General features: G+C 41.1%; 3 protein-coding genes and 1 long non-coding RNA gene across 6 annotated transcripts; 2 read left to right on the top strand and 2 right to left on the bottom strand.

Annotated features, from left to right (window-relative positions):
• Window positions 1-2460: 2460 nt before the first annotated feature.
• LOC129749332 (uncharacterized) lies at window positions 2461-3560 on the bottom strand. The gene is made up of 4 exons (XR_008738018.1): window positions 3354-3560; window positions 3215-3297; window positions 3082-3158; window positions 2461-3018 (listed from the first exon to the last, which is right to left on the bottom strand). It is a non-coding gene; the product is annotated as an uncharacterized LOC129749332 (long non-coding RNA).
• A 510-nt stretch (window positions 3561-4070) lies between these two features.
• Window positions 4071-5462, top strand: LOC129744844 (probable ribosome production factor 1). The gene is made up of 2 exons (XM_055737573.1): window positions 4071-4955; window positions 5016-5462. Exons 1-2 carry the CDS (start codon window positions 4236-4238, stop codon window positions 5403-5405), a joined length of 1110 nt encoding a protein of 369 aa, XP_055593548.1. The 5' UTR covers window positions 4071-4235; the 3' UTR covers window positions 5406-5462.
• Window positions 5463-6110: 648 nt separating this feature from the next.
• Window positions 6111-7762, bottom strand: LOC129744845 (peroxisomal biogenesis factor 19). Its single transcript, XM_055737574.1, has 3 exons — window positions 7407-7762; window positions 7182-7311; window positions 6111-7032 (listed from the first exon to the last, which is right to left on the bottom strand). The coding sequence occupies exons 1-3, from the start codon at window positions 7486-7488 to the stop codon at window positions 6351-6353; spliced, it is 894 nt and encodes a 297-aa protein (XP_055593549.1). The 5' UTR covers window positions 7489-7762; the 3' UTR covers window positions 6111-6350.
• Window positions 7763-10213: 2451 nt separating this feature from the next.
• LOC129747125 (proline-rich protein HaeIII subfamily 1-like) lies at window positions 10214-11562 on the top strand. Of its 3 annotated transcripts, none has more exons than XM_055741160.1 (3): window positions 10214-10409; window positions 10589-10710; window positions 10777-11562. In XM_055741160.1, the coding sequence occupies exons 2-3, from the start codon at window positions 10609-10611 to the stop codon at window positions 11545-11547; spliced, it is 873 nt and encodes a 290-aa protein (XP_055597135.1). In that variant the 5' UTR covers window positions 10214-10409; window positions 10589-10608; the 3' UTR covers window positions 11548-11562. The 3 variants fall into 3 exon arrangements, with proteins under 3 accessions (XP_055597135.1, XP_055597132.1, XP_055597133.1); XM_055741157.1 differs by having other exon boundaries at window positions 10214-10444; window positions 10588-10710; XM_055741158.1 differs by having other exon boundaries at window positions 10214-10468.
• The last annotated feature ends 386 nt before the right edge of the window (window positions 11563-11948 follow it).

Here is an 11948-nt window from a genome sequence, read left to right as displayed (position 1 = left end):
ATTTCCGCGTGCGGGCGATTATCAGTTCCTGTTTTGATAATAATTGAGTGTAAGTAATCAAAATCTAACATGTTTGAGGGATTCTCAAAGGACGAAGAATGGTTTCCCTCTATTGACGATTCTCCGCTGGCAGGTTTCCCGAATCCGTACGGCAAGTAAAACAGCTGCGCAGTGAATAACCTTTCCTACCACATCGATAGCAAAACAAAATTGCCTGAGGTCTCGGGCAGTCCTGGAAACGGTGACCTTCCTCGTCACAATTCCAGCAAACCTTTGATAATTGACGATCGTTTTCTCTTGTGCCTTCATGATTGGTTGAGGTTGAAGGGAACAATTGATGTTGAAATTCTGGAACCCTGAGTTGTCCTTCTTGTTGAGTTGCCTGTAGTGGTCTTTCAGTTGCTTGTTTCTGTAGATCTGGATTTCTTGAGCCTGAGTAATGAGATTGTTCTTGATAAGCTGAAGATCTTTCTGACTGCGATGGTAGCTGCATCTGGATTGCTTGTTGTCTACGCTGAGACAATAAGTGTTGGTCGTTCTGTCGTTGCACCGTTCTCGTTGGTTCCCAACTTTTTCTATCTTTCGTTGGCTCGCTCCGCTGTCTTTCCAGTTGCATCCTGAATGCGCAAACTTGTTGTTCCAGCTCATCGATTTTTGCATAAAGATTTTCCTGATCCGAATACGGTTCCAAATTAGCTGTGCTTCTTGCATCCTCTTCCTCTATCACGTTAACACGACTAAATCGTTGATTGGCCGTTGATATTCCGGATCGTTGTTGTTGTGACGGCGTAGCAAAGTTAGGTTCTAACAAACTGGTGTGTGGAAAAGGGATTTTCCGTTGACAGTTTAAAAGTCTACGAGTGTCATCATAGCTAGAACATATCTTCACCAAGTCATCTACCGACGCTGGGTTTGCTGCTGCAACGATGATTGCGTAATCCACACACATATTTTTCTTCATGATGAAAATTTTGTCCTCTTCCGAAATCGGCGGAGTGATGAAACGAAAAAGCATCGAAATATCGCGATGAAAATCCGAAAACGATTCGTTTTGTCCCTGAAAACGATAGGAAGCTTCAAGACGAAGAATTTGCGAGTAACTACTCGGCAGGAACTCCTTGCGTATCTCTCGTTTAAATTCTTCCCACGACGTCAGTTTACCTTCGACGAAGGCTCGGGTGTACCAATCCTGGGCAGTTTTTTCAAGCAGGTGCTTTATGTTGGCGAGGAGCGTTTCTTGGTCCAAGTTCTCAGAGGAAGCAAATGCTTCGACCCTGTCCAGAAAGACGTTCAATGATGTTGTATCATGCTGCCCCCGGAACCTGAACGGCCAGTTATGAATTCCTTTCGGAATGCGACGATACGGCTCTTCTCGGTGCGGCACCTGCTGCTGTTGTTGTAACGTTTGTCTCTGAAGTTGTTGGTTTGCCTGCTCTAAATGGTGATTCCTGTTTTGCAGCTGTCGGATAAGTTGTTGTTGTTGCTCCAGTAAATCTTGTTGTTGTTGTTGAACTACTGATGTTGAAGCTTGGGTTTCTTGAGTCTGCCTGTGTAAATGTATTTCCTGTTGTTGAAGCCTTAACTCCTCATGTTTTTTTAGCTCCATTTGAATTTGCTCACGTTGCTGATCTAGTATCATTTGAAACTGTTGTTGTTGAAGACGCTCACCGGTTGTTTGTTGCTGTTTCTTGTGTTGTAATTCCGAGTCATCGAAGAAGAATCCCGGTGGGGTGGGTGTTTTTCCTGAACCTGTTGATAACGACGAAGCTCGCACCTCTTCTGCTGGGTTCAAACGATTTTCGAAATTTTCCGATCTCACTGAACTTGATTGCACTGGTAACACTGGATTCAGTGCGCGATTAATATCAGCCAATAATACATCCACTAGTAATCCGAGTGACGATAAAGCCTCAGCTAAAAAATCCGAAGGACTAATTATTGACAGCCGTGATTTGTAGTGTAGTAACCGCGAGTGCAAGATTTTCAGTAGTTCCGTATTTGAAGATTGAATTGCGGATTCAATCTGTTGCTGGATACCGGTAACGTTTCGCTGACAATTCTCCAAGTTATTTGTAGGAGTCATAACATGTTTAGAATCTAGGTGTCGAATGTTTCTCAGAGTGTCTTCTTGTACTACTGATTTTAATTTGAGCACCTTTGCTCTATGCGTAGTGAGTCCAACATTGACCACATGACGCAAGGCAAGCTCATATGAGATCTCCTCATCTGACAAATGAGTGAAATCCATGCTGAACTTAAAATAATTATGCTTATCTACAGTAAAACTAATTTAAAATGTGGTAGATGGAAAAAAATTAAAAAAAACCAAATCCACAAAATCACAAAACTTAGCATAAATCACCAAAACAACAAATATTAACGTATACGGTAGTATAAACTAATGGGTTTTTGTGTTGGGCGCCAATGAAACAGGTGAGCACCACTGACTTTCAGTGTGTGCTGCTCGGCTAACTTTTACCCAAAACACAAACACGCAAAACCCAAATCTGTAGCAATTATAATTATTTACTTACACACGACATTTTAAAAACTTAAGCTAGCTTACATTATTACTCACGGGCCCGTTCCTACCATAACATCAAAACAATAACAACAATCATATCACAGCTGCTTGGACGGCACAGGGGTATCACAGCTTCCTTTCTTCTTATCACAGTCGTATCTGTAGAACTGGCAACCCTGCCAGGCTGCACTGCTTCGACGGGCGTGCCACAGCTGCCCGGAGCACTTCCGCCTACTTCCGGCTGGCTCTCGCAACGTCCGCAGCTTGATTTCGCAAAAACGGGACTCGCAAAACCGAGATGGCGAAAATCGAGTCCCGAAAAGCGATTTTCTCAGCTCCCAAAAACGACCTGCCGATTGTTAATTTTGGCTTTACATAAACTCCTTTTTCGCACAGTAATTTGGCTACTCACCCGCTAGGGGTCGCTTTCTTCCTGCACCTCCAATTCCCAACGTCGGATGGGTGAATACCAGGGCAGCAGTTCCGTATGTGTTCTGTAAAGGCGAAAGTGTCTAAACACCTTTTGTGGGAGGGGATTTTCAATATGCTTCACTCACCCTACTACCTGGTTTGCGCAGCTTAAAATATTCTTTCGAGCTCTACTTCCTTCTCTCAGCACAACGCTAGCATCAACCTACGATGAGAGGCGAGTTTTTAGATAAGAAACAAAATGAATCCTTACTGCTTTACCGTTGCTTCAGCAGAGGTTGAATCTTGTCAGTGCTGGCTCGGTCGATGCTGCTACGTGTTACCCACAATCAGTTGTCTGGAAGCTGGAGGAATCTAAATTGGTTTATCTGATCCGAATAAAGTGGTCGTGCTGTCTCACCTTTTCACTGAGCAAATCCGGGATATTGTCCTTGATCGGCTTCGGTTCCGGTACACCAATGATAGCAGGCACTTTTTATTCACCGCGATGACGAATCTAACCGCTTAACCGTGTTCTTGTTCTGGTTGCTTGTTGATGATTGTTGTTGATCGTTGCTCTTTGTTTATGTTGTTTTCTCCACGTGCGCGTTTGACGGCTACACTCTTATTTCTATACACTCATCTTTGGTCTATTTTTGACTCAATCACTACACGCTCAGAACAAAATAGCTAGACAAACTTAATTATAATGCTACAAAAGGTAAAATTTACATTTTTGCTATCTGAATTTAAAAAAGGTAGAATTTACCTTTTTGCTAGGTGAATGAAAAAAAGGTAAAATTTACCTCGAAAGAGGGGTGGTAAAAAATCACCTCGCAAAAAGGTAAATTTTACCTATTTTTTATTTTCCGTGATTATGCCAGTTTCAAAGATTGCTATTGCGAGAATGTTTGTCTTATAAGAAAAACTTATAACGTTAATTAATTCGATTTCTCGATTTAGTCGAAGCCTAAATAAAACCAAATAATAAAGCTAACTGCTAGTTTCTACTTTATGAAATGTTACGCTAGAAATACAATTTGATGCTTTTGAAATTCCATCCAAATGTTTTTAAATCAAAATAAGCATGCAAATCTTAACGAAAAGCACCCATCAACGCAATGGAGAAACCATGGTCCATTCATTGAATTTGAAAACAAAACAACGTGGTCCTGTTTCATGGAAGATCATCGTTTGTGCGGTTTCAATTTTGCGAAGAAATTTTAAGTTTATTGCTTAAATAATACCTTTTAAGCACAATTTTGATATCAAAGTTAGTCGAAAAAGTATTTTTCACTGCAAAATGTCGAGTGACAGCAGTGACTCGGAAATGGACGTTCCAAAACAAAAGAAAAATTCCACAGAACCACCGGTAAAGCGGAAGCGGTTGCAGGATTACCTGGATGAGAAAGCTGCCAGAGATGCAGCAGAACGAGCTGAAATGGAATTGAAACGACGTCGTAAAATGGGTCTTAAGGACGACGATGATCCAGAGGCAGAGGTCTCTTACCCCGTAATAAATCCGATAAACTTGATCAAGAATAAAGAGATACGCTCCAGGAGGTTCAAAAGGCTACAATCGAGCAAGAAGAAGGAAGAAAAAGCAGCTCGGAAAGCCCGTAAGCTCGAGGGTGGCCCCAAAGACCCGGGACATACGATAGAAAGCTTGCGAGAGAAAGATCAAACGGCCATAGCTAACGTGACCGAAGAAGATAACGAAGAAATCGCAAACGATCTCGAGAACGATGAGTTCAACGAGTACTACAAAAAAACCTACGAGCCAAAGGTTTTGATCACGTACAATGCCACGCCGCACAGCCGTACGCGAAAATTCGGAGCAGAGCTAGAGATGATCGTCCCTAATGCTCACATATACGCTAGAAACAATACGAAGCTGAAAAACGTATGCAAAAGCGCAATCCGGGAGGAATACACAGATATTGTGGTAATCAACGAGAACAACAAGCAACCGGAAGGATTACTGGTAATCCATCTACCGGATGGACCGACGGCACATTTCAAGGTATAACTTTCAAAGCTCATTTGCTAGATACCTTTTTCTGATTTTTTTTTCACCTTGCAGGTAAGCAACTTCAAATCTCTCAAAGATCTGAAGAAACGTCGCAAAAATGTGAGCAGCCATCGACCGGAGGTGATTCTGACCAACTTTAGCACTCGGCTGGGTCTGACCATCGGACGAATGCTGGGATCGCTGTTTCACTATGAGCCCGAATTCCATGGCCGCCGAGTGGCCACCTTTCACAATCAGCGTGATTACATCTTCTTCCGGCACCACATGTATGAGTTCGATAAAAATGGCAAACGCGTCAAGCTGCGGGAACTGGGACCCAGATTTACGCTCAAGTTGCGTTCCCTGCAGCAGGGCCTATTCGACAGCAAGTGCGGAGACTACGAATGGATGATCACCAACAAACGGCATCAAATGGAGAGTAGGAGACGATTTTTCCTATAATTTTGGTAGGTATAGTGTTTCATTCTTGAATATTATATTTGAATTCCTTCCGTAAATTATGAGGATTTTTTATTCACCAAGTGAATATCACGTATGACAAAAAAACATGTTTTATCGCTTTTTGAACATTTTAAAGTTAGAAGACTGTGGCATCTTTTTAGATTCCTGTTTAAAGATAAAACACAAAGTGTTAAAACTTTCAATACTGAAAGGCCTAACCTAAAACAAAAGTAGGTCCTAAACATTCCAACACCTTTCCTAACTGGCAAACGACTGAACCGATTTTAACAAATCTGATCTTGTTGAATTACTTGAAGTTCCACATCGCTCGGAGCCGAATTCTTTTCTAAATACGATTTTTTTTAGATACGTACTAAAACATGGCGGTACTTCTTTTAAAGAAATTTACCACTACTTTGCTCCTGATGTTCAAAACTGACTGTAAGGTGTTCATTACATGGCAACATCTCTTTCAAATATTTGTCGGGATACAAGTACGAATGTCATATAACTGTTATCTACAGATCGAAATGATATCATCTAGTAGCGAGTAGAAGATTTAAGCTTGAAGTTTGTAACTACGTCCGCAAAGCCGAGGTCAAGATTTGAGAACGAAACTTGTCATCGTAGTGAATCATGTTCTATTCACCCAAGTGAATGCTAGCCGAAGATCAAGCCCCTTTTGGACTTTCCAAAAACCACCTATTTAGAAGTATAACACAAACATATAATTTATTCATGCAAAATACATAGAACGTAAAAACCTGCCGCCATTAACTTGAAAATCTCATCCAATATAAAATATAATGAAGCCTTTGCTGTTGCAGTGCATCACCGCTGATGTATGTTATACGTGATTTTGAATGCTTTTTCTACCAAAAATCTCTCTAATCTAGCTTTGAATACGAACATATGAAATATGACAGTGTTTGCACGTGGCCTAGATTAACTCGGTGCACACTGGTTTGGATCACTGAAGGCAGTCGGATCGATAGTGGGTAAATTCATGTTACCCGGACCCAAATCCCCCACCAGATCCGCCGGCGGTTGTCCCAAATCCTGCATGCTCTGCATCATGTCGAGCACCGTTTGGAATCGCACCCGCTTCACTTCGGCCGAATCTTCGGCCTTCTCTTTCTCCAACTCTTGGCAAACATCCTGCATCAGTTTAAGCTGCTTCTCGTAACGTTCTTTGTCCTCTTTGGAAATCTTCTCGCCGTTTTCTCTCAACCAGCTGGGATACTTCTCGGTGAGGTCCTTCAAACTGGGCAATAGAACCTCGGCCGACAACAAACTCTGCATCATACTTTGCATGAACGGCAAAAACGCATTGCTTTCGCCGCTTCCGTTTAGATCGATATTCCCAAACATACTGGCGATGTCCTCCGGATTGAACGGCGTCTGCAGGTTTTCCCTTCCTTCGCTTAAACCTCGCAACGCATCCGAAATACTCTGGCTGATACTCGGATCGATTGTATCTGCCGGTGCACTGTCAGGCTCACCTCGAACAGCCAGCGCGGCTGCCTCTGCAATCCGCTGGAAACCGAGCGATATCTGATCCGCATCTACGGGTTCTCCGCCACCGAACAAGGCTGCCATTTTCTCCTCAAACATCTTTGCCTGCGAACTGAAAGAGGGATTCATTAGAGATATGAGACTTTATATCAACGTTGCAGTTGCCGGAATGAGGCTTGTGATCACTTTACTTAATTAGATAATCTAAATTCATTTGTTAACCAATATGCTCCCGTGTTGAGTTTTCAAACTCATATTTACCTGATAAATTCATCATTCCATAGCTGCTCGGTCGGAGGATCGTCATGTTCTACTGCCGGTTGACTTCCGGAAGCGGTCGTTGATTTTTTGTCTTCATTTTCTTTGTGCTTTCCAAAATCTTCCAAAGCACCTATAAGGGAAAAAGTCAACAAACATTAGAATGACCACATTACATAATACCCTCTCATAATGATAAAAATATTCAACTAAGATACTCATACTTACTGTCTAGTAGATCATCTAACTCCTTGTCATCGGCACCAGATCCGGTAGCCGCATCCGGTTTTTTTGTGTTTTCAGACGACATTCTACGATTGAAGTTTTGCCTCAGATGAAAAAAAAATATGCGTGATCTTTGACCCGTGACAGTAGCGAGCTTTACTCAACCGGACTCACTTTAGAAGCTTCTATTCGCGACTGATTCAGCTTAGAACGTTTCAGAAAATCACACTAATAAATGGTGACGAAATATTGAAACTATTTCAATTTTACGAATCGTAAATTTCCTTATTCTGCTCTGCGAGGAAGGAAAAGATTCGAATAAGTTATGAGTAAGGAGATGAAAAGAGAAATTCGACAAAAATTTGACGTCTATCATTGACGATTTATAGGCAAATAAAAAATATATAAAAAGCACGGAAAGAAATTATTTTTCAGTGTGAGTTTTTTTTTATTTTAATTTCTATACTGAGATTTTTTAAATAACGAATTGGGCATATGGGCCAGCTAAAAAGAATTAAGCTTGCTCTTTACTCTTACACAGATTTCCATAACAATGACAGCTAATCGGAGTGAAGGCTATTGCTTTCTCTGTTTAACACACGAGAAATCGTATACCGGGATTGCGAGCGCGCCCATCGCCCATTACGGAATATTTAATGCTTTTTGTAGTTAGTTTTTCCTTTTTTCGCTTGCCGCGATTGTGGCCGATGATATAGTGAGAGCGATGCGATGCGAATTGCGGCCAATCCGAACTCGAGCGGCGGAACAAATTGACGTCTGCTTCGCCGTGTTGAGTATTTCAAGTTAAGCGATTCATCACATACATTTTCTTCAAATGTGGTTCGCATCGCATCGCACTCACTATGTCATTGGCCTGTACTACTCTAAGAAGCATACCTCAAATATTATGAATTCTAGAGTTTGTTTTGATTAGGTCGTATGAACCAATATAAACAAAACTGAGTTATTTGCTTCAAACGATTGATAACCATGTATTTTATATTTGGTAAAAAATTGGTTTCATTTTATCATCAAATAACTTTTACACAATGATTTGAATTTAGGACGTATGATGACTTTCTCATTTTTCAGTTCAACTTGGTTTTTGCATCATTTTGCACTGCCGTGTATTTGCCGGGATGCAAAAGGTCGCTTAAAACAATTCTAGAGTTTGTTTTGATTAGGTCGTATGAACCAATATAAACAAAACTGAGTTATTTGCTTCAAACGATTGATAACCATGTTTTTTATATTTGGTAAAAAATTGGTTTCATTTTATCATCAAATAACTTTTACACAATGATTTGAATTTAGGACGTATGATGACTTTCTCATTTTTCAGTGCAACTTGGTTTTTGCATCATTTTGCACTGCCGTGTATTTGCCGGGATGCAAAAGGTCGCTAAAAACAATTCGTCAGGTTGGTTTTTACGACGTTATGCTTCGTCGCGTAAAGTTTGTTGTCAAATTGTGAAAATTCGTGTAAATTTAATTAAAAACTGTGTCCAGGAGTGATCTTAGCTGTCCTAATAAAATATCTGGTTCCAAATTAGTGTTGATGAGTACTATCAGCTTTACTTTTCGCTGTGTAAATAGATAGTATTATTTTTTCATCCCAGAGGCAAACGAAATATTCAAAACAGATGTGCGCTGCCATTTTACACTCCTTTAACGGCCATTAGCGCCAATGGTAGTGGTGGGAAATGTCCGGGTGGACTCCCAACGGCAAGTCCCACAATACAATAATCACAAATGCCATCGCTCAACGATTTCAGCGTGCTAATTGGATACAATTACCATTTAAAACCTTTCATCGAACAACTCCGAATGAAAAACAGAGGATTTGGGCCAATCGAATCAGTTTTAGTAACCATAGCATTATCAATTGATCAAAAGGACGTTTGCGCCAGAAGAGAAATGCACTATGTCGTAAGTACCACTTCATTTATAAGAACTGAATTAATGCAAGTTTCAAGTACATCATCATGTTTAGCGTTCAGTTTTACATGAAATTTAGAATTTGCAGACGAATTTTACCAGTAATAACAAAGTAAGAATTAAAAAGGTGTTTCGGAACTTAAAAAACGATTTTCTCAAAACATGCCAGGTGGTTCATACGACTTAATCAAAACAAACTCTAGAATTTAATAATAAAACTTCATTCTACAAAGTTCAATACAACAACCCAGGCTCAAGATACTAAATTTGTAGGATTTGTTCCAGTGGTTTCTGGCAAATGAATTATAATGACTTATAATTATAATGAATTATAATTCTGATTCCATCCGAATTTTAAAAAAAACCACTTTCGATTTTCGAGTTACTCCATACGTGGGTATGGATGATACTGCCTACAGAAGGTTGTTCAATCTGTGGTCGTTAGATTAATCAGTCAAAATCACGACACTGGAGAAGGGAAGAAGGAAAATAAAACATGATAAATTTGACAGTAGAAAAAAAACGTACTGAGAAGCGTCGAAAATTTCTGGTATCTTTCACCGTCTTTACACCCGGATTGTCTTCGTTTGTGTTCGGATTGCACTGGTCAGCAGACAGTACGATTTTGCTTGCATGCGTTTTTGAAAATTTAAGCGGGTATAGACAAATTTTAAACTAAAATGAGGTTAAGATAATATCTTTAAAGTTATGATATATTATTATGATAATATATCGCGATTCTATGAATCAATCGCAAAATCGCACCACCCTACGCGATTCGTCAAGTTTTTTCGTTGAGTTACGTGGCACCCGAAAAAGGCTACTTGACAGCCGCTGATGACAGTCAAAATAAGAATTTTCACTTCCCCTCGTCCACAAACTCGGCGATTTGCTTTTTCCAATTTCTGCTTCGTGACACTAATCTGTTTTCCTGTGCACGTCTGACGTGGAAATTGTAGCAAATTTTCGTGAATCCGAGCGATACGCTGGTTGTTTGATGCATTTATTGTTGCTAATTATGCTGTAAAGTTTGTAAATTTGTGTTGAAGAAGTGCTACGTTACGTTGGGTAAACTGGGTTCTGTTTTTTTTAATAAAAAAAAAAGGTGAGAATCTGCTTTGAAATAGGTACCAAGAAATTTCGCCATCTCGGCTCGTGATTTTTTTTTTAATTCAAGGGAGTTCCAAGTCATCAAAGAAAATATTGTTGAGGCTCATTCTTTTAAAGCTGCTGTTTTATGATTGCAGGTTGAGTTGTAGAGCAGAAAATGAATCCACAAATGACATCTTATGGGCAAGCTCAGCAAGGTTGGCCACAACCTGGAGTTGGTCAAGGGCCTCCGCCACCAATCAATGGAGCTCCTCAGAATGTAATAACAAAATCATCTGTTACCAGTGGTCAGTAATCATATTTCAACATATCACTATTGTTTCAGCTTTCTAATCAATTTGGCAACATGTCGTTGGGTGGTCCACCGAAAGCTAACGGTCCTCCATTTCCGAATCCTTCGGCTGTGGGTCGTCCACCTTCCGGAATAGCTCCTACACCGGGAGGATTTCCACCAGGGCCTCAAGCACAACCACCCATGCAAAACGGCCCTGGTCAAGCAGCAGCACTCAACAGGCCACCTGCGCCCATGGGCATGTCCAATGGACACCAACAAATGCCACCGAGCCAACCAAGTATGCAGCCACCTCTTATGGCCACTGGTGGTCCCCCAGCCCCTGCTGCTGTACAGTATCCTCCATCGGCTGCAGGTCCACCAAGACCTCCAATGGGTCAACCTCAATTCGCCCCTCAACAACAAATCCCACAACAACCTTCCTATCCCCAACAACCCCCTCAACAACAGCCCCAACAGCAATTCCTTCCACCTCAACCGATACCGCAACAACCACAACAGCAACAAATGTACCCTGGAGCTGCACCACAATCATTCTCCGGTGGTCAACAACAAGCTCCACCATCATTTCCACCAGCTGCACCGAATCAGTATCCACCGGGTTCGATGCCACCTGGTGCCCCTGGTCCAGTAGGAATGCCACCGATGCCTGGCGGGCCAGCAGGAGTACCGGTAGCAGCCGGTGGATATCCACCGAAGCCGTACCCTCCGCAACCGGGACAAATGCAGCCCCCGATGCCGACGACCGGGCTGCCCCATATGCCCCCTCCCCATCCGGCCGGCTATCAGGTAAGTTTTTCATAAATTCGTCAATCTAATAGCTGGGAAAGTTAGTTACGTTTTTCGACGATTATATTTTCTTCTTTGTAGACAGAGATTTACGAAACAATGTGCCTTTTTGTGTTTTAAGCAAACTTTCATTTTCTCTGGCAATGTTTTCGTATAATTTCATTAAAAATGCTAGAAACTGATAACTTTCATTTGACAAAGCTGTTATTTTATAAAAATCTATATGTCTTTTATAATTTTATGGAATAAGTTTAAAAAGCTAGGTGAAGTCTGTTCATCCTTCAGTATTTTAAGGATCCTCAAAATCCTTAAGGATTTTATTCTAACACATCCTTCGTCGGCAATTTTGCTGACAGACAGCAAGTTACTCTTCAAAGTTTATACGTGGAGTTCTCCTTTCACTGTCAGCTTCATCA

This window comes from Uranotaenia lowii, chromosome 2 (genome assembly GCF_029784155.1).
Source record: "Uranotaenia lowii strain MFRU-FL chromosome 2, ASM2978415v1, whole genome shotgun sequence".
NCBI lineage: Eukaryota > Metazoa > Arthropoda > Insecta > Diptera > Culicidae > Uranotaenia > Uranotaenia lowii.
Note: the sequence above shows the minus strand (reverse complement) of the source record. Positions and strands in the feature narration are given on the sequence as shown.

Excerpts from the sequence above, each read along its gene's own strand:
- LOC129744844 (XM_055737573.1), top strand. The coding sequence starts at position 4,236 with ATGTCGAGTGACAGCAGTGACTCGGAAATGGACGTTCCAAAACAAAAG. Across the intron at positions 4,956-5,015 it reads GACCGACGGCACATTTCAAG|GTAAGCAACTTCAAATCTCT; the intron begins GTATAACTTTCA and ends TTCACCTTGCAG.
- LOC129744845 (XM_055737574.1), bottom strand. The coding sequence starts at position 7,488 with ATGTCGTCTGAAAACACAAAAAAACCGGATGCGGCTACCGGATCTGGT. Across the intron at positions 7,312-7,406 it reads GTTAGATGATCTACTAGACA|GTGCTTTGGAAGATTTTGGA; the intron begins GTAAGTATGAGT and ends TTTCCCTTATAG. Across the intron at positions 7,033-7,181 it reads TGGAATGATGAATTTATCAG|TTCGCAGGCAAAGATGTTTG; the intron begins GTAAATATGAGT and ends TCCCTCTTTCAG.
- LOC129747125 (XM_055741160.1), top strand. The coding sequence starts at position 10,609 with ATGAATCCACAAATGACATCTTATGGGCAAGCTCAGCAAGGTTGGCCA. Across the intron at positions 10,711-10,776 it reads TCAATGGAGCTCCTCAGAAT|CTTTCTAATCAATTTGGCAA; the intron begins GTAATAACAAAA and ends CTATTGTTTCAG.